The 21,110-nt window shown below is 56.1% G+C and overlaps 1 protein-coding gene across 1 annotated transcript in view; it reads left to right on the top strand.

The window, feature by feature from the left end:
• ATXN10 (ataxin 10) overlaps positions 1 to 21,110 on the top strand; it is a 107,727-nt gene that overhangs the window by 27,576 nt on the left and 59,041 nt on the right. The window contains exons 4-6 of the mRNA XM_090272263.1: positions 2,074 to 2,170; positions 4,092 to 4,250; positions 12,853 to 12,933. Coding sequence (XP_090128389.1) covers positions 2,074 to 2,170; positions 4,092 to 4,250; positions 12,853 to 12,933 — 337 coding nt within the window. The remainder of the gene's footprint in view (positions 1 to 2,073; positions 2,171 to 4,091; positions 4,251 to 12,852; positions 12,934 to 21,110) is intronic.

Here is a 21,110-nt window from a genome sequence, read left to right as displayed (position 1 = left end):
TTTCATTGCAGGTATAAGTTCAGCTTTGTCATGTTACATATCATGGGCTCATTTTGGTAACATGCTGTTTAGGACCGCGAGTGTTATTTCCTTTCTGATACTGTCCTGATCCTGACCTGGGCCAGCCTCGTACAGTGGGTTTGGAGGCCCCCCACCCCCACCCCCCGTGTTCGCTGGGAGAGTTGTGCAGACTGGACTGCTGTTTCCCTGAATGTGAACTGGCCACGTTCGAGGTCTGGGGTCTTCTTTTGGGGGGAAATATTTGACTGCTGATTCAATTTTTTAATGGTTAGAGACTCTTCAAGTTTTCCTGAATATTTTACAGATTTTTTTATAGTTTTTTATAGAGTCAGTTTTTATTAGTTATATTCTAGGGTTTTGGTTATTTTATTTAAATTTTCACTTTGGCATTATGTTATTTGTAATATCTTAGGATTTTCTTTTTTTTTTTTTTTTTTGATGTCTTTATGATCTATGGCAGTATCCTCTTTCACTTCTGAAAATTTTTCTTTGTTATTTGTGCCTTTTCTTTCTTTTAAGCAGTCTTCCCGAAGGTTGATCAGCATTGAGCTTCTTGAGCAATCAGTCTTGGATTTGTTAATATTCTTTGTTTTGTGATTGTTTGTAATTTTAATCATTTCTTGTTCGTCATCTTTACTTTCTGTCTTCCTTTTGGGGGTTATTTTGCCGTACTCAGCTCATCCATCTTCATCAATCCTCTTTCCCAGCATATGCATTTTACAGCTATACATTTCCCTCTATGTTCCAGTTCAGCTGCACCTCCAATGCTTTGGTCTGTAGTATTTTTGGGAACATTTGGTTTGCACTGTGTTACTTCACCGTGACTTCTTTTTGTCCCCAGGGGTTACTGAGAGCTGTATCTGGCTTTAAACAACGGGATGCTCTAATTGTTCGGGGGCTGCTTCTATAGTACACTTGCAGTGTGCGAGTGAGCATTGTTCCTGTCGGTGGTGTCAGGCGTGCAGAGCGTCGTCCCTCCCCTCTGCGGTGGTGAGACGTTGTGACATTGTGCCCAGTGTCCTTGAGGGGCGGCCTGTGCTGCAGCTGCTTCGGTTCCCTCTTGTCACCAGATTCCTTTTAACTGCTGAGCACGGTCACGCTCCTGCCGCACCGGGTTGCTGCCGTCTCAGCTCCAGAATTCCGGGTCTTCATGGTTGCGTGACTTCGGCCGAGTTCCTGGTAACGTCTGTGGGTCTTGGTTTCTTGTGCTCGGTGATGAGGGTTTATACAATAAGCACTCAGGGTTTCCGTTTGGAGGATCTGAACCCAGGACTGAACATACGTTCTAAGTTAAAACCTGAAAGGCGGACTACGTAAGCAGTGTCTGTCAGGTCCGTGCCCTGTGCCGGCGAACGGCGGTGGCCGGGCGAGCGCTCGGTGCGTGCCCCGCGGTGCCCTCAGCACTCACAACGAGCGCGCCTTTCAGCCCCTCGGTAGCCCGTGGGGCGGATTGTGTCACCCCCAGCGTGTGATGGGGAAGGCGGGTCTTCCTGAGGCTCAGTGACCTGGGCACGTTCGTACTACGGGGGGAATTGAATTTGTGTCTCCTTGTTCTCTTTGGTCTCCAAACAGTTTTATTTTGCTGTTATTTTTTTATTTTACTTTTTGTAAACACACCGTATTTTTCAGAGTAGTTTTAGGTTCACAGCAGAACTGAGACGGTACAGAGGTTTCTCACGTGTCTCCTGCTCCCATGCCCACACAGCTTCTCCCCCCTTCAGCCTCTGGCCCCGAAGTGTTCATTTGTTGTAACTGATGAGTCTACACAGACGTGCCATTGTCACCCGGAGTCCATAGTCTACATGAAGGTTCACTCTTGGCGTGGAACGTTCTTTGTATTCGGACAAATGTGTAATGACATGTGTCCACCATTATAGAACCACCGTGAACGTCATGCACAAAGTTTCATGGTGGCGGGAGGCCTTGGTAGTTAAAAGAAGCTAATAGAAACTTTGTTTAATAACATCGGGAATATTTCTTATTAACGTGCGTTCATTCCTTGTGTTAAAATGGTTTTAATCGTGTCTCTTCCTTTCTCTGATGAATCCCCAGCCTTTCGCTGCGGTTTGCAGTTCCTGGGCAACGTCGCCTCGCGGAACGAGGACTCGCAGGCCGTGGTCTGGGCGCGCGCCTTCCCGGAGCTCTTCCTGTGAGTACGCGCCGGGTGTTCCGGGCTTCTCGGCTGCTGATGGCGCTCCCCTTGGTGGCGCTCCAAGGCGGGAAGGTCGAGCCTCAGCCAGCAGAGACGGGGGTCGCGGCTCCCCTGGGGGGGCGGCACCGCGTTCAGTGCCGCTGGGGGCACCCACAGGGCCCCGGGGCTTCTGCGAGGCTCTGCACGCGGACCTGGGGCTGGTTACCCAGGCGTGTGCGGAGTCAAACGCGTGCTGAGCTTTGGTCCGTGCCCTTTGTGTGTGCTAGCTTCACTTTGAGAGAAGAGACGTTTGGGTTAAAACGAGAAATTCTGTTCTGCACGGACGCCGTAGATGATAGGAAAAAGCCGGAAAGCGTTGGAGTGTGGACGACCAGTCCCTCCTTCACGTGTGCACTGCGCGCTCCCGTGCGCTCGGCCCTGTGTGGTGGGGCCTGGTCCGTGTGAACACCTGCTGGTGTGGGGACGCTTGTCTAGCCGGTCCCCTCCCTTGTGTGCGCGTGGGGGGGACGGTGAGGTGGCGGAGGCGGGATGGGGAGAGGAAAGCCCTGTCGGGAAGCAGAGGCCTGGCTTCTAATCCTGGCCGTGTTGCCGCCAAACGGGGTGGCTTTGGTGGCAGTGGCAGGACAGGCAGCAGAGCAGTGGCTGTTGCTCGGATGCCCTGAGCTGGCGTCTCTGTATGTGCTCCCTGTAGCGTGCACAGCCCTGCCGGGTAAGCGGGGGACAGAGGAGGGGACTGACGTGAGTGCTGGTAAGGGGCGGAGCCGGGACAGAGACCCCTTGTGGCTCTCGGGCCTGCGTCCTTCGCTGCCTTCCTGGGTGGCACAGGCTGGTCTGGGTCGCCTGAGAAGAAGGACGCCCGCGTTCCTCCTAGCGCACCGAGTACAGCTGCCGCCCCCGTTCCTGCAGGTAACTCGGGGTGAAGGCACATACATGTCTGTTCCCTCTACAATTACTCACAGGTGAGCTTAGGTGGAAGGACAGATTGTGGAATTCAAGCTACAGAAATAAAAATTACTTCTTTTTGAGAATTCTTTCCTTTGAAACAGTTTGGGCGAGTAGTACTGCCAGGTTCTGAGCCAGGTGCACGGCACACGGGTAACCCGGAGAGACCTAGGGGTCCCGAAGGGCGTGCTGCTTGGGGGGTGGGGTTAGGTGAGCGCAGTGTGGTCTGAGGACTGACCCCCGCTAGATAAGTCCGGGTCACAGGAAGGTAGGCGAGGGGCCCTTGAACAGGCGTAGGGACTCAGGGGAGTTGTGACGGTCACCCGGTGCTCTCCACGGTTCCCTCCACCTCAGAGGCCCAGTGAGGGGGGCCGAGGAGGTCCCGCCACTGTGTTCCGTTTATATATCAGAAAGCGCACTGCGAGGCCAGACGGCCGCTCCTGACGCATTTCTGAGACGGGAATGACCAGATTTGAACTCCGACTCCGGCTGGTGCCGGCGCTGTGTCTTTGGGTGACCGTAGTGAACGCCTCCTTTGTCTGAAGCGTGAGGCCAGCGCCGCCTCCAGAAGAACATTAGGGGGCTAAAGCGGAGAGTGAGGTTCTCCCGTGGTGCGTGTGACCCGTCACACAGTTGGCGACAGCTAAACTGAGACCTTCTCGGGACTGGATGACAGGCAGGTGGCCAGGACTTCCCTGGGGCTCTGGCTCCCGAGTTTCTTTCTGGCCCACGCGCCCCCTTCCCGTCAACATCCTGCCCTTTGGGACGGTTGAGGATATTGTGTTGTGACCAACTTTATACTTGCTGTTTCTACAGTACATGATGGACCTTTTTCAAAGTGCTGTAATTCTTTGTTAAATCCTTACAGGTGGCGTAAGTACTGAATTGTTAATAGGATCGTTATTATGCATGCGCCGTAGTCGCGTCTTACCTTATTGTTCACTTGGGCTCACACTTTCGTTTCTTTACTTGGAAGGTCTTGCTTAAATCATCCGGACAGAAAAATCGTGGCCTACTCGTCAATGATTCTGTTCACATGCCTTAATTCCGAGAGGATGAAGGAACTGGAAGAAAACCTCAACATTGCCATCAACGTCATAGAAGCGCACCAAAAGCAGCCGGAGTCGGAATGGCCGTGAGTACCCGCTTAGGCCCTCGCCGCCGCAGCACTTTCTGACAGACCGCTTTCCTCGCGGACGCTTGGAGGGAAAGTTTGGGTTACCGTAGCCGGACAGCATATGTGGACAAACGAGAGAAGTTCCTTCCCGACCCCAGGGGCTCTGGGAGGGTGCCCGCGGGGGCCCCTGGGGGTGAGGGGGGTGTTAAGGCGGGGGAGCCAAGGGCACTCGTGTCTGACACAGCGGCCGCGCAGCCGGGACCGCAGGGGCCGCAGCAGACGGTTCACACGGATGGAGCGTGGCGTGTGTGCTGTGGCCCCGTGTGGGCGAGGAGCCCGCGGCCATGGCCGTGGCCGGGGAACACACTTTACACACTCGTTGCGGTGTATCGAGGCTTGTTCCGTGGCCTAAGGTCCGGTCTGTCCTGGAGAACATCCGCGGTCAGTCGGGGTCTGTGAGGTCCGGCTGACCCCGCGTGTCGCTCAAGGCTCCTGTCCCCTCGGTGGGCTGCCGTCGGGCTGCCCGTTGCTGAGCGGGGGTTGTTCCCAGTTTCTCCCCGCGCTTCTGTCAGTTTTGCTGCGCTTACCTCGGTCTCCGTCGGGAGGCACATCCGCGTTTGTGATTGCTGTGTCCTCTGAGGGATCGACGCTCTCCTCGTTGCAGACCCGCCGAAGCGTCATGTGGGTGTTCAGTGGTGCCCTTCTGTTCTCCTTAATGTCTGTCGTGACGTCTGTTTCCCCCACGGGGGGCAGCGTGTCCAGGGCTCAGGTCGTCTCCGGGTGGGGCCTCAAGCTGCCCGTAATCACATTTCACAGCCCGCGCAGGAGCTCTCCTAGTTCTGGCCTCTTGCAGTGTGGATTTTCTTGTTCTGTTGAAATTATACCCGATTTTAAAATACTTGTTATTTCTGAACATTGGTTTTGCTTGAATTACCATTCGCACAGAAACAGAAGTTGGTACAACAGAAATTATGTAATTGTGCCCCACTTAGTCTCGCTCAGCACCAAGTGTTTTTAACATGACGGGTGAATTATTAGAGTCAAGTTACTAAGAGAAGTTTTCTGTAGCTGAATTCTGTTTCCATCTGTTACATGTCTCGGGTCTGTATTTTAACCGTCTGGAATAAAGGGCGAAAGGTCATCAAGGGCAGACATAAGATCTGCTTCAGGACAGCTCCCGTTCAGGTTATCGCGGGTCACCAGATGGGCTTAGGCAGGAAGGAAGGACGGAAAGTGTAGCCAAGCGACGTCTTCTGTGGCCCGTTGGCTGAGGCAGTGACTTAGGTGAGAGGAACTCTGCGTTTGGTAAACAGAAACGGGACCACAAAATGTCCAGAGGCGTCCAACAAAATTGTTACTTTTCACAGTTAAATATGAGCCCGTCCCTGAACATGAAGAGAAACACCCGGTTTTGCCCTCCCACCTGCCAGCACGTGATAGGCGACAGTGAGCACAACAGCACGGTGTTAGGGTTCACGGGGGGCGTCTTTTCTGGGAAGGGGGCAAATGCAAGGTTTCAGTAACTCGGAGCCTTTCTGTTTTGGTTCACACAGGAAGGCGTAGGCAGGCAGGCTTTGGCACTCAGTTTGGATTGTTGGGATGATGTCCTAAAAGTGCTCGTTTCTCTTGTTTGTAGGTGTGAAAGGTGTGTCTATGTTCTTAGGTCGCCCTGGATGGATCCGAGGGTTGAATTTTGGCATGTAAATCCCTCTGAGTCCGATGGCCCAGGACACGTGCTTCAGTGGGTTAGAGAGGCACAGGCGGGGTCAGCGCGGCCCGGCGAGGCGCTGCCCCTGTGGGGTGGGGGGCGCAGCGTGTGCGGGGCCTCGTTCCCCTGCCGCCGCCGCCGTCCCGGGTGCTCTTCTGCCACCTGTGCCGGTGCGAGCCCCGGGCCCCAGCCGGGGTTATTAACCAGTGCGACCAGGGTCACAGAGCCAGCGCGGGGAGGAGACGGCATTGACAGGTGGCACTTGGGCTCACGCTGTCTCACTGCGTCACGTAGGACGAGAACGTGTGAGAAGCACCGGTTAGGGGAGGGCCTGCACCCGGGCGCGGTACGGGCGCTTCTGGGTTGGGCCTCCTTCCGCAGCGGCTTCTGTCACAGTTTCAGTACAAAAGCAGATTTATAACTGAGTGCAGTTTTACTTCTGGGTCATGTTTGGGTTATCTAGATAGTTGATTTATTTTGCATGACAGAGTTTCACTCCCAGATTGCTATCTCCTTTGCTCTAGGGATGTTTCTTGCCTTATGCATATAAATTTTACTGTTTCCTTCCCTCTAAAGATATTAGGGAGATAAATACAATGGTCCTTCCTGTTGTGGTTTGAATCGGTTGCCCCTCGTCTGTTTCCCTGCGCACTCAGATTTCATAGCACTGAGCACCTGTCCGTGAGCCTGAGCTCCCTGCTGGCGACGCTGAGTGGTGTTTGCTCTCGGATCCTCCACAGGATGCTGCCCGGCCCGTGACGGGCGTGGTGTTGGGCACGATGCTCCTGAGTCTTACGTGCCAGGAGCCCAGCTCAGGCGGCACATGCAGGAAAGGGCACTGACGGGCGTACAGGGCGCAGGCACCCGAGAGTTCTGGACTCAGGCCCAGGGGGCCCCGGGGCAGAAAGGCGCAGCGCTCTGGCCAGCCGCCTTGTGCTTCCCTTCTGTGCTCGGGGGCCCCTCCTGCCTCCGCGGTGAGAGCCTGCTCTTTGTACCTGCCCCAGGTTGCCTGGGCGACCTCGCCTAGCTCCGCAGCCTGAAATTCCTTGCTAAGTGGGTTATTTCCCCAAGTGCATGTGTCTGGCCTTGACCTCTTGCCAGAGCTCCAGCCTTACGTGCACTCCTGCCTGCTGTGTGCTCGGCGGCGACACCTCACACTTCAGGAGACTTGAGGTTCCCCCGCCCTCAAAGCCTGCTGCTGCCCTGCCAGTCCGTCGGTTCAGTGAGCAGTGTCACCAGCCCCTGTGCTGAGTTCCGGACCCTGCTCAGGCCCCGAATCTGACAGTCAGTCTCACGGGCTGGCACTCACCAGCCCTGTCTGCAACCCGCGTCCTAAGGTCGCCTGCCTTGAGGCGCCATGGACAGCCCACTGCTGGTCCTTTCTCACTCCCGCCTCCCCCTCCCCTCTCCCCATCTTCCCCCTCTGCTCCTCTCCCCGGCCCTCTTAATCCCCAGGGAGACCTTTGCACAGGCTGCTGCAGCGCCTGCCCCTCTCTTGCTTAAAGACCCCGAGTACCTGTCCTGCCTGCCTCCTGACTGACCTCCCTTCTCACTTCTGACCGCCTGTCCCTTGCTTGTGACCTCCAGCTGGTCTCCCCACTTTTCTTTGAAGGCCCCGGGCTCGCTCCTTCCTGAATCTTGGCCCCTGTTGTCCCTCCTGCTTGGAGTGGTCTTCCTATCGGTCTCCGCACGGCCATCTCTTTTCCAAGTCTCTCCATGTGGCTTCACGGAGACCTTCCTGGCACCTTAGGAGAAGTAGTGCCCCACTAACCTGTGCCCGGGGGCGCTCCTTTGTGACCTCTAACAGCACTCATCGCTACTGAGAGTTGCACGTTTTTACTTATTTTCCCTTCTGTTTGTTGCTGGAATGTAGGACCGGCCCCTCAGGGCCCCGGAACGGGCCATGAGAACCTGTTGCCAAATGCAGCCCACGGCCTGTGTTTACAAAGACGTGTCCATCGGCGCTCACCATGCTCAGGGGCGTCCGTGTGGTCCGTGGTGACCCCGTGCGGCCACGGAGGGCTGAGGCTGGCCTGCGCAGCCAGAGGTGTTCGCTGCTCTGCGTGGCCCTGCGTGGAGAGGTGCCTGCTGTGCCCTCCTTGTTGACTGAGCTGGGCGATCGGTGCGTCCTCGTCCTCCTGTTGCCTCAGGCGCACCTGGGTCCCGGGGCCCTTGGAGGGGCTCCCGGGGTCCGTGGCAGCCTGCCCTCGAACACCGCGCAGGCCCCGCAGAGCCGCTGTGGCTCAGGTCCGGACCCTGCAGCCGGCGAGTCCCGCGGTGTTTTTGGTGTCCCTTTGGTTTCCCTTGCCCGTGAAAGTCGCCGGCCCTGCACGGCAGCCTGGCAGTGTGCTTCCCAGAACGGCTGCATTCAGTTCTGACTTAGTTCCAGGTGGAATATGCAGCTTGTGATGGTTTTGTGCACGTCTCTGTGAAATGTTGGCATGTTTGGGATGTATTTTTTCCATGGAAGGTTTGGCTAGCAAATGTGCTGAGAAGGGTTGGGAATTAAGAACGGAGGGCATGCTACAGGAGAAGCGCTCCCCCCGGATCTCTGTGGGTGTGCAGGCGTCCTTCTGGGGTTGTGTTCTTGTGCCCGGCTCCACGCCTTATTTACGGCCACGGGGGCTGCGTGCCGACCTCTGGTGGGGCTGTCGGGGCTGCGTGACTGGTAGCCCCGGCCGACAGGCTTGGGTTCATCCTGGAAAGGAAAGGCTCTGTTACTCAAGGACTCGGGACATTGACAGGGAAACAATGGCAGCCATCTACAAGAGCTCAGGAAGTGTTTGGGGAGTGAATGAGTCATTCTCCTCGTCTGTACTGCCTCCGAAGTTACGTACACAGCCTAACGTCCCTTCCTCGGCTGGAGTCGCATCCCGGTGTCGTCACTAGAAGCAGGAGAAGCAGGCGAGTGTGATGCCGAGACAGAGGCTGCCGGGGGTGTGCGCCCCGAGATGCACCCCAGCGCCCCCCAACGTTACAGCCCGTGCTCTGCACCCTGCGAACGGCGGCGTCTCTGCCGGGGGGCGGCCAAGGAGGGGCGTCAGGGTCCGCGGGGGTGGAACCCGGCCTCGCGTTCAGCACTCGGAGCGATCAGCTAGGATCTCCTGGTTTTCAGAGATTCCCCCCCTTCTGTTTTCCAGTGAGGAAGCATCACCATTGAATCACCAGACCGATGGTTGTTTATCTTCATGTTCTGTTGTACCCACTAAAATGGTATTTCCCTGCCAGGAGAGAGAGGTTATTCGCTGCAGCTGCTTTGAGAGCTTCGTTAAAATTGCTACATGAAGCAACTGAAGGTTGAGGTTCCCAGATCTCAAAACAAATAGGAGAGTGGCATTCATTTTCGGGAGCATGTTTGAATCAAATTCTTTATTTATAATCAGTGAGGTGTAAAAACATTTTGAAGGGTTTTGCAGTCAATAAAACTTATGTTATAAATTTAGCTTTGACAGTGTATCCTTGTGTGTGGAAATGGAGATAATAAATGGCTTTCAGTTTTAGAGATTTCCCTCCAAGCCTGGCTTTGGGGTGGCCGCTGCTTCCCGATGACAGTCACCGTGAATGGTCCTTTTCCATGTTCTCCTCTCTGGTCAGGCGGCTTTTGCCCCCTGCACTTGATGTGGGAACCCTGGGATGCAGGGACGGCCCACCTCTGTGACTGTTCTCACGCTTCAGAGCCAGTTGTAAATGAGAAAGAGAGGTGCGAAGGGGGGCCTTTGGCACCTCGGGGTTTAGCCGGCGTGGAAACTTGTAAGGCTGCGGTCAGCGCTTTGGCATGGCCAGCGCCCGTTGTGAACGCCGGCTGTTTTGTGGCCACAGTCACGGAGGGATTTCCTTCTGAAACTGAGCGGCCCGGCCACCAGCCGCCCAGCGTGTGCCCGCTCCGGCAGCAGAGGGAGGAGCGAGCCCCCCGCCCCCGCGGAGCCTGCTACCTGCACCCCACGCGAGGCCCAGGACTTGGAGAGGCTCACAGGCCTTGTTTTTTTGCTTTTTGGAAAATGAAAGGTGCGGGTGCCCAGTGCCCCGTCCACTCCTGCTTCTGCCTGTGGGTAGAACGCTTCTCGGCCCTCCCCCGAGGCCACGCGCGCCCCTTCCTGCCGGGCTGGAGTGGGTTAGAGGGTTGCCAGCAGCCTCTGAGGGCAGCTCGGACCTCAGGGCAGTGGGGCCCGCCCCCCCGTGCAGCACAGAGGCTCTGAATTTACGGAAGTGGCCCTGCAGGAGGACGCTAATCACGGCTTTGAAGTGTGTGCCCTAGAAAACGTCAGACACGGTTGTCTCTTTGTCGGGAAAGTGTTCATCTGTGGTTTCTCTCACGTAGATGTCGAGTGAGAAAGTCAAGGCAGTGACGTCGGACTGGAAGTTGAGAATTTACTTGTAATTTGGGGCAACATTGTGGAACGGAGAGTATATGTATTCCAGGCAAGCACCGCATGAACCCTCTGCAGCGCCGACGGCCACGTAGATGGCCGTTTTGAGTTGCGGGCATCGCTGCCTCGTGGGCGCTGTTAGTCTCAGTGCCGCCGTGACGTGCTAGGCTGCGAGGCGGCGCAGGAAGGGGTTCCGAGTGTGTGGATTGGGTGCCCACAGCACGTTGTTTCTGACCGTGTGTGTGAATTGAGTGTGAGCCGCAGTTGTTCTATCCTCTCAGCGTGTAGTTGTGAAGTGACGTCAGAATGCCACTGTCGCCGCTCACTGTGCTCAGTAAAAGGAAGAGTGAACTTGACCCCTGACCATGCTGAGCTGAGACAGGGAGCTGCCTGCGCCCGAGGGATGCTTACGGCATGTTATCTCAGCATCCGCAGCACCCCCCCCCCCCCACCCCCCCCCCCCCCCCCCCGTCTTCCCAGCGCCTGTGTGCGCGCCCGGGGGGACAAGGGCCTGCGCTGGTACGGGGTCTGTCGCTGCCGGAGGCCCTGAGGCCGGGCAGGGCGTGTTCTCCCACCGCAGGGGGCCCACGCTGGAAAACTGAAGCAGGAAAAGAAGTAGAAAAAGTCCAGACTTTTGGAAATTAACACATCTAAATGATCCATTTGTTAAAGAAGAAATCACAAGGCAAGTTAAAAACATTTTGAACTGAAGGATAATGAAAGCACACAATTTCCTAGGATAAAGCTAAAGCAGCACCGAGAGGGGGACTTATAGCCGTGCGGTTTCAGATCAGGAAGGTGGTCCGAAACCAGCGACTCAGGTTCCGCTTTGGGAAGGCAGACAGAGGAGCGCACGGTCAGTCCTGAGGAGGAATAGTCAAGGGGAGGGCAGGAGTCAGTGAAATAGAAAACGGAAACGTGATCGGACAGGAATGGACGGAGGCCAGGCTGGTGCTTGAGAGAGAACGGAGTGACCGGTGTCGTGAGGGAGGGCGTGGATGTCAGCGCTTGGGCCTCGGCGGGGCGGCTTGCTCTGGCCCAGGGAGGGCCCCTGACCAGCGGCTGCACCCAAGGGTGTGAGCCTTCAGTCCTGGGTCCTTCTTCACGCCCTGATAGTGTCTTACTGCTTACGGAAGCCTGACACCTGCGTTCTTTCCAGCCTGCTATTTTTCCGAGTCTCTTTGGTCACGTCTGACTTACTGTCCTCCCCTCTCCCTTCAGCTGGGGACTCGGGACACCCCTCAACCTCCTTGGCCTTCCCGTCCTTTCCCCCGTCCCCTAGCCTGTGGCTAGATAAACTGGAACCTGGTTGTGATCCGTAGTGTGTGTGTCTGTTGCACTTCAGACGGTTTTCTGTAAACACCCGTCCGTGCGTGGGTCTTCCTCCTGTTAGAGCTCGGGAATGCGATTTGTGCCGCGGCCTTAGGCGCAGGGCTGGAACTTTGTGGGTCTTGAATGGGTATTTTCACGGGAAAAAATGTTAAGTTCTAAATAGTTGAGTTACATGAATTAGCCTTAGGACCACAGTTTTGTGCACGTGACTTGAAATGCATGAATTTCTCTTGTTGCCGTTTGATGAGCTACTTAAATTGATGTGAAGGTTATTTGAGAATTTTCAATATTAACTCTTACTGTTAGAAATATTTTACATGGGAAGTGTTGATCAACTCTTTTAAAGGTTGTGGCGAAAACAGAATATGTGTATGTGAAAGGAGAGTGAAGCTCTGTGCTTCATTGTGATGTTCTGAAGGCCATACTTTTATTTGTTAAGAAGTGATTAAATCAGCTGTGATTGTAAATATATTTACTACTTAACAGCTGCTCTCATTCCTCTAACCTTGGTTATAAACAGCGTATTCTTTAGTTCTTAAGTCTTCAGATGCCCTCTGGGAGATACGATTCAGAATTAATTAATAGTACTATTCAATCTTCTTAGTTGTCACAGTGGCACTTTGAAGAAATATGCTGATAATCTTTGCCTGGGGGTTCCCAGAGCTGATCTGGAGTTTGGGGGACTGCACTGCTTGACAAGAGCAGGTTTTCTTGGGAACCTGAGAGCCCCTGGGGGGCGGCCCGGCCCGTGCACGGCTGTGCTGCCGGCGTGGGCTTAATTAAAAAGTAGGATGTGTCTGCTTCTCCGGGTCACATTAGCTCGGGCTTCGGACCCAAACAGTTTAATATGTTTTCCCTTTATGCCTGAGCTGGTGCTGAATTTCGTTCTACTGTTAACACTATGGTGAGGTGTTCTCTTTTCTCAGCATAGGTAAACACAGTAGCATGCCCTCCTCTGCAGCTGAATAAATTTGAATCATTTCAATGAATTTTTCAGAGGTAAAATTGGGGAAAGTTTGAGAGTTTTAATTTTCTTTTAGCTGCTAATAGAAAAATAGTATGTGAGCCTCTTAAAACATTTTGACATGACAGCTAATCAAAAATTCAGGAAAAGGGAGTGCTTTTGTATGTAAGATATGCCTATAGAGCAGATAAGGCCACGTCTGTTTTACTACGTTTCTAGTAACCAAACTTTTTCTTTCTTTTTTCTTAGGTTCTTGATTATTACAGACCATTTTCTGAAAAGCCCGGAACTGGTCAAAGCCATGTATGCCAAAATGAGCAATCAAGAAAGGTAACCCCCAAACCAGTGTGGTTTTGAGGATTTAGCATTTCATATAGAGTATCCTGTACACATGACTGCAAAGCTGTGTGGTTTCTCGGTTGGCATAGAATCCCTAAATACATGTTTCTGTGTCAGTAATGATTTTAAATCGGTTGGTTAGCGTTACAGCGTAGCCACAACAGGCCGTGATTACCGTGGGGCTGAGAACCCAGGTCGGCGGCATTGTTCAGGAAAGGCGCACCAGGCCACTAGGAACAGAGTGTCACGCCTGTGCTGTGACCGCACCAGTGACCCGTGCACCTCTGTGCTGCCGCTGTGTACTTGGGAAGGGCCCCTGTGAAGGTTCAGGGTCTACTCTACGGTGATTCAGACCGGCGGGAAGTAGTGTCCAGCTCGAGCTACCTCCCTGCCGCTGGAGCAGGCAGGGCAGCGCGGGCCCCCAGAGCCGGGCCGGGGCTCCCTGCCTCGGGCAGAAATTCTGTACATGACGGTGGTCAGGCCTTTTACCGTGTTTGCCTTTGGTTTCTTGACCTATGAAGTCAGACGATTGAAAAAGATGATTCACAGTTCCCTTTCCATTCCGGTAGGATGTGTTTTTCTGAATCTTACTGAAAATGTTGTCTTAGGGAAATAAAGCTTACTCAGATCTGATGATCAGAAACGGAGCTACATTGATCAAAACCTTTGAAAAAGGTTACATTTTGGTTGTAGCCCCGTTTTCATAATGGCGTGGTGTCCGGGCTCTTCCTGAGCGGGTGCCGGCAGCTGGCTCTGCTTTCTCCTCGCGGGGAGCAGCGCTGCGCCTTCCTCGGTAACCTGCACGGAGAAGCAGGCCCCTGCTGTTCAGGCCGCTCACGCCTCCTGCCACCACCTCCTGCGCGTGCTTTCATTCCTGAAAGAGAGTGATTGGTGGCACAATGCACAGTGCTGTACCCTAGTCATCGTTTCGGAGTAAGGGACACGGTACAAGGGGACACAGTATCGTTGTGTTAACATTCAAGTTTGTATTTTCCACACACCGTCAAGTGATCTATTTTTTAAAAAGACTATTTATTTTTAGAGGGGAAGAGAGGGAGAGAACATCACTGTGTGGCTGCCTCTCGTGCGCCCCCAGCTGGGGACCTGTCCCACTACCCAGGCCTGGGCCCTGACTGGGAATCGAACCTGCAACCCTTTGGTTCGCAGACCGGAGCTCAATCCGCTGAGCCACACCAGCCAGGGCTCTGTTTTTACACTGATTCATTATGTAACCAAATGAGGATGACAGACTAAACATTTTTCATTTTTATTTATAAAAGAGTTGCAGCCACTGCCTCCCTACTTCATGTCAGTTTTCTGCTCCAGCGCTACCTCCTCCTCCTCCTCCCCCTCCTCCCCCCTCTTTCTTCCCAAGGAGAAGGGCCATCATCTCATCACATAACTTTACACGTCGGGCTATGGCACGCACCTGCTTGCGGGGCCGACACTGCGGTTAGGGGGCCGGGTGGGGGGGCGAGGGTTTGATCATCGCCGTTCTGTGGGGGCCCACGTTACCCAGGCAGCGCTTGGCCCAGAGCAGGTGCAAACCAGTGCTTTCGGAAGGGAAGCCTGAGTGGATGAATGGGCGGTTTTGTTCAGGAGAGGTTTGTTTAGGAGGCGGGTCGTGTGCTCTCCTCCGCTGGACTGGAAACGTCAGCCGTGTCCTCTACCTTTCGGGTCGTGCGTCAGTACCCCTGCAGGGCTTGCAGCTCAGGGTCTGCGCTGTGGCCCAGCCCCGGTCCCCCGAGTCTGCTCTGGCTCACTGAAACACACACAGCGTGAAGTGTGCCGCCGGGGCCCTTTTAGGTATGCGGTTCCGTGGTACTAAGTCTGTTCACGTTATTGTGGAACCAGTTTCCAGAGCTTTCCACCTTACAGAGCTGAGACTAAGGAAGCGACTCCCCTTCCCCTAACCCTCAGCAACCGCCGTTCCGCTTCCTGTCTCTGAATGTGACTGCGTCCCATCTAAGTGGAATCACGCAGTGTCTGTGTGTTGGGACTGGCTGGCCATGTCACGGAGCCTGATGTCCTCAAGGTTCATCCGTGTTGTAGCAGGTGTCAGGCCTCTTCCCCCTGAAGGCCGAATAACATCCCACTGGACGCGTATGTCACCTTTTGCTTATCTGATCATTATTGATGGGCAGCTGGGTTACTGCCACCTCTCAGCCTCTGTGGACGTGGGCAAGGGCGAAGGGCTGCTTTACTTCCGCTTTTCCCTTTTGCTCTCTACTGTTCTGCCAGCGTGGGGCTTGCCCTGCCACTTCAGTGGCCCGCGTGGCCCGCTGCGGGCTGCAGGTAAGCTCTGTGGCAGGGAATGAGGCTGCGTTCCCATCTCCTCCTGCCTCCCCTGCCAGTTACCGCGATGGCCACGCATAGCTTCTCGCCGTTCTCCGGCCTTCCCGGGCGGCGGCTGCTTCTGCGTGAGCGTGTGCTGTCCCCAGAGCGCCCCAACCGCCGCCTCTCCTCCGGGAAGGCGCGCGCGCACCACAGGCCCTTGTCAGGCACCGCCTGCTTCCTGCTGGCTTCCCCGACTTGCCCAGACGAGACTCTGCGTCCTCATTGCAGGTTTATCACTAATGATTGCTCCTCTGCTGGTATACGTCGTCTTCAAGGACACAGGCTGAATCTTGTGACCTCTCTGTCCTTGACACCCATGAGAATCGGAATTGGAATAGTCAGCTAGTACCGAACACTTAACCAGGACACATCTTTGGGGGGACGTCTTTACCGACACTTCGGACAGCTGCGGGCTGTCAGTGGAGAGTAGGTGAATCGGGACACTTGTCATTGCTCGGTGGCAATGCTGAGCTCGAGGACCGCCACTGCTTCTCCATGTAACCGTCCCGTGGCCACACTCAGCTCGGCTTCCGTATCTCACTTGCGCTCTGGGGGGAAAGGTGTCATATAGTGGCAAGGCACCCAGTGGGCTTCTGGGCCCCTGGGACTGGGCCTGGAAAGGGCTGCCGGGGCCGAGGGCAGGGCAGGGCCGGGCAGGAGACGGGTCCCTCTTCCAGCTCGTGTGACGGGCAGGCTTGCTGAGCGCACTGCCATCCTCTCCAGGGCTAGCTTGTGCCCGGTGACAGCCATAGTCCTGCAGTGCCCTGGTCTCCAGAGCGGGGCATACAGATGAGCCTGTTGACTGGCAAGAAAGTACTAGAACATCGCTTTTAGTTACTTGTTACCTAAAAAAGTAAGAAAACAACTAAGCTTTACCAACGTTTGATGACTAGTTTGACAGTTGTAGGATATCTGAAAATTACATGTATTGGAAGTGTGTGCAGGGTTTTTAATTGCCCGAAAAGCTTGGCGAATACCAAGCTGCAGCTCGCTGTCGCTAGGTTATTTGTTGTGTGGAGCTTCATTCTTTAGTTTTAATGGAACTTCACTCAGTGAGTGTCTGGTGTGCAAAGTGCTGAGAACGCCAAAGCTGCCCAGCATGCTGGTAATCAGGAAGGGCACACTGCTTTTGGTGGCATCGTTTTGTCGCACCGGTGACGGCATTGTCATTCTGCAGTGACTGCCAGTCAGACACTTGGCAGCCCCTGGTGTTTGGGGGGGCAGCAGAGGTACGCCCACGGCCAACAGGAGGCCGGGGCTCTTAAGGGGGGCAGCAGGCCCGTTTCCAGGACAGAGGCAGGAGAAGGGACCGCTGTCCTTGGGCATCAAACGTTGTTATAAACCTTGCAGGCACAACGAGATACTAAGGTGGTGTTCTAGGATAAGACCTTGTTCTTTTCTTCTTTTAAAAAAAAAAGATTTTATTTATTTTTAGAGAGGGGAAGGGAGGAAGAGAAACATTGTTTGGTCGCCTCTTCTGTGTGCCCTGACCTGGGAGCAAACCTGCAACCCAGGCACGTGCCCTGACCAGGAATTAAACCCACGACCTTTGCTCTGCAGAAGGACGCCCCGGCGATGGGGTCACAGGGTCAGGGCGACCTTGCTCTTTTCAAAATGCTTGTTTTATGTGAGAGTATGTGCCGGCCAGAGATTTAACATATAATCGACCGTATCCTAGATCTAAAATCACGTCCTTAAAGAACCACCTTCCCCTTCCTCTGCACTGGGCGCGTGCGCCATGTTTTCTTTAACAAATTTGTACACAACTCTGGTTAGAAAGTCTGTCTGTGTCCTCAGCAGCATAAGTCTTGACTTAATCAACAGATGAGCCTTACGAGGTTGGTGCTGCTCTTGTCCTGCCGTTGTGGAGAGCACCTCAAGGGACAGAGGCCAATGGCTTGTCCCAAGTCTCAATGTGGTGGGCTCCCAGCTATGACTGAGCTCAGGCCGCCTGGCTCTGGAGTCTGTCTTGAAAGCTCCCATACTCTGCCACCTGCTGAAGGCCACTAAATAAGCATTTACACTTCTGCGTAAAGAACTTGTAACACCCAACGGTAAGTGCGTCGTCTGGGGACACGTGCATGCAATACCTTGAAGAGCAGAGACGACCCTCCTCCCGTTGGGTGGGTTCTCGCTCCTGAGTGTCGGTGCGTCTCTCTCACGTTGCCCGCGTGCCCAGCCCAGCGTTGTCGGGGTCACGGTCGGTCAGCAGATGTTGGCCCGGTGGCCGAGTGCAGCCCGGCATGATGACCTAACCCTCGGTTTCACGGGGAGGCGGGTTTTACCGGAGGTGGGCCTTGTGGTCCCTGTTACACGTGGTTACGTGGCCTCGGCCAGACTTCCAGCTGCAGCAAACTTGTTTTCAGGGAAGAGCAACCAAAAATATTCTGGCTCGATTTGTGCTTTTGTTTCCCGTGCCCTCTAAATTGCACATACACACACATGGAAGCAATTTAATTATGCCAGCAAATCTGTGACATATCTGACCGCTTAGGATGAAAGGAAATGGGGCTGAACGCAGAAAGGCAGGGGGCCTTCCGCAGGCGAGAGGCGTGGGCTCCGGACGCTGTTTCCCGCCCGCTCCGTGGCCTGAGTGCCCGCGGCCTTTCTCCGACGCGCTTCGTTTCAGTAACCTTGACTCCCTGCTCTGGACAGGACACTGTCTTACTTTCTCCAGGGAGGGGCCACGCCTTAAACCAGACACGGTGCCTGCCCTCAAGGGCCCTCTCGCCTTTCTGTGAACTTGGCCAGAGAGCCCTGGGAGGGCGAGGTGATGTGGGGGCGTTGGTAACCAAGACCCAGGGTGCATTTGGTGATGTCACAGGAGAGGAGCGAACACCGCGGTTTAGGGGTATGGGGTGGATGGGATGGGGGCCCCTGTGGTCTTCGGCGTAAGGAAAGACTTGGTGGGACAGGGGGCACGTGACAAGCCCGTGGGCGGGTGGGCTTTTGCCAGGGGCATGTTAAGGGAGGTGGGAACGTTTTCTAGGTGAAGAACAGGACGGGCAGGCCCGGGCGAAGAAACCTGCGGGTGTGTTTGGGAGAATGTGGGGCGGTCCAGTCTGGCTGGAATGAAAGACGCTCGTGAGAGACACTCTTGGCAGGAGGCCGGGGTCAGGCGTGGTGGCAGCGGCACGGGTTTGGCTCATTCACCAGGTGTTCACGGGGCGCCGCCTTAGCCCTCTGCACGGAAAGCCCCGCCCCGTGGAGCCTGTGTCTCACAGGGGACAGTGACACGAGACAGAGACCCGAGGCGTCCCCTCTGCCTGGTGGGGATGCACGCACCACACGAAGGCGGGAGGGGCCTCAGGAGTGCGGTGACACCCCCCCCCCCCCCTGCTCACAGAGCCGGCTGGGAGCGGGGTCCTGGGGTCTAGGCGCGACTGGGGCCCCGAGCCTTTCACAGTGGCGAGCTGCACCGTGGGCAAGGGGCCGGAGTTCGCCGCCGCCGCTGCCCGTGCTGGGGTGGGGGGCGGGGGTGTCTGACAGGCACCCGGTTCTGCGGGCAGGCGGGGCTCCGGGGCTCCGTATGGACACCTCCGGGCAGCAGCGGCCGCCCCCCATGTCATAGCTGTGTGTGGGCAGGCGAGCAGCGTTCTCAGCAGGGCTCCATGGTGAGGCGGCCCCTTCCCTGTGCGTGGGGAATGCTGCTGCGTGCCCGCCGCCCCGTGGGAGCGCAGCGTCCCGCCCTCGGGGCACTGCTGTGTTCTGTGTGGGGACGAGGGACTTCGCTAGAGGGCCCCGGGGAGTCACATGGTGCTTCTCAGGCAGGAGCGCCTGTCAGTCATTCAGGGACAGGGCTGTGCCCTAACCCGCGGAACGCGACTGCCCAGTTGGGATGGGGGCTCCCATCCGGGGGTCCGGCCGTGAAACAAGCACTGCGCTCATTCAGCACCCACGGGGGTCCCTGAGGCACAACGGGGGACAGGAGTCCCGCCTCGGCGGGCGGGCGCGGAGGGCCGGTGGCGTGTGAACCGACCGTGCGGCTCCTGTGCCGGCCTTGCTTCCGCCGCTCGGCGACCCTCATCCTGGCCGTTCGTTCGGGGAGGTAACCCGCGAGGACACTGGATGGAGCCCAGATCAGTCCCCGATCCAGCAGAAAGGGCCCGTTTCCCCTCGGGTTGGAGCAGCCGTGAGCTAAGCTCGCGGCTCTCGGGAGCGGCTCTGGTGCCTTCAGGTGACCGTCTGCGTGGCAGCCGTTCGCAGCAGAGGCGGCTGTCCCGCTCGTGACTTCGGATACGCTGCCTGGCCTTTCGGAGCTCTGCTTCCTCCGTAAGACGGGCGATGGAAGCCGCCCAGGGTAGTCGTGGTGACTAACTGGGATGTGTCTGTAAAGCGCTCCGCGCCTGGCATGTCGTCCCCACGCAGTACATGTGAGTGACAGCTCTGCTACTGCCCCACCGCTGTTACAGCCACTAGAGTTGTCACCACTGTCGTGTGGAAATCGGGCTCCTCCACGGGGAAGCACGCCAAGGACCCACACGTGGGAGGCTGTGGCGTGGCAAAATTTATTCCAGTGGAAATAGACACCTGGGTTACTGTGTCCCATCTCGGTCTGTCCCGCCGCGGGAAGAGTGACCGTGTCCTCAGCAAGTGCCGAGCAAAGGCCAGGGTCCGGTTCTGCTTCGTGTTAAAGCCGAGTCCTCGCGAGCCTACGCAGCCTGCCGCCGCCACGTGGTCGCGTGCTCCTGGGGGCGAGAGTGCTGGCGTGACCGCGTGGGGTGGGGGCCCTTCTCTGTTGCCCTGGGACTGGATTAGCTTGGGTCTGGGGCGGGCCCACTGCTCTTTCCAAGTAACCAGTCAGCTTCCCAAGCCTCTGCAGGCCTCTGAGAGGCCCACAGCCCCGCGTTAGACTGACAGGCCCCTGGTCAGGCACTGCCCCCTGTGCCCCCAGCGATCTGGTACGAGAGCGGGGGAGGGAGGGGTGCTAGTCCCCCTGGCGGAGCAGTGCTGTGTCCCCTGGGCTGTGACGCCGCAGCTTCCTGGGGAAGCCAGAGGCTCCCGCTGCCCGGTGTACTGAGCTCCGTGTCTAGCTCCCTCTGCTCGCCTTCCTTCGTTAGTAACGAGTGAACTACCTCTGGTGACATTGCCACCGCCGTCACTGCCAGTGTTGTTTCTGTCGCCACCACCTTTGTCACTGCCACTGCTGCTGTGACTGCCACCGCCGTGGCCGCCACCTCTACTGTTACTAACACCACTGTCCCTTCCCCTGCTGCGGTTCCTGCCTCCACCACTACCGTGACTTCCCTGATGACCTTGACTTCTTCCTCCAGGCAGCCTGCAGCCGCTGTGGTTCACTCCTCAGTAAGCAAGGCCCTGGGAAACAGGCATCAATCATTCTTGCCGTTTTCCCCGCTGGCGATCCGCGGCTTTGTAGGGTAGGGTGTTTGCCCTGGGTCACTACAAATATGCTGAGGTAGTACGTGGACCCAGTCTGACGCCCAAATCAGTGGCATCAGATGTACGTCTTATATCTGGAATTTATTAAGGGGCCGAGGAGACAGATGCAGCAGCAGCAGCTGTCTGTCTGCCTGTATCTGCGTTGGCGTGTTGTCCCAGGTAGCAGCAGCTCCAGCCTTTGCACAGACGGGACATGTGGCGCACACGTTGGCCCTGGCCGGGCGGCGCCGTGGTTAGAGCTGCGTCCCAGTGCGCCAGGACGCCCGCCGGGCACATGCAGGAACCCCCGGTGATGCATCAGTGCCTGGGACTACAGCTCAGTGTTTTTTCTTCTCTCGTTCCCTTCCTCTCTCCCTCTAAATCAGTCAGTCGGTCAGTCATTCAGTGACAATCGGGCTGTCAGTCTCTGAGTGTGAATCGGGTGCCTTATT

This window comes from Furipterus horrens, unplaced genomic scaffold (assembly GCF_987537825.1).
Source record: "Furipterus horrens unplaced genomic scaffold, mFurHor1.1.pri manual_scaffold_4, whole genome shotgun sequence".
Lineage (NCBI taxonomy): Eukaryota > Metazoa > Chordata > Mammalia > Chiroptera > Furipteridae > Furipterus > Furipterus horrens.
The sequence above is the reverse complement of the archived record's forward strand: the minus strand, read 5'-3'. Positions and strand labels throughout refer to the sequence as shown.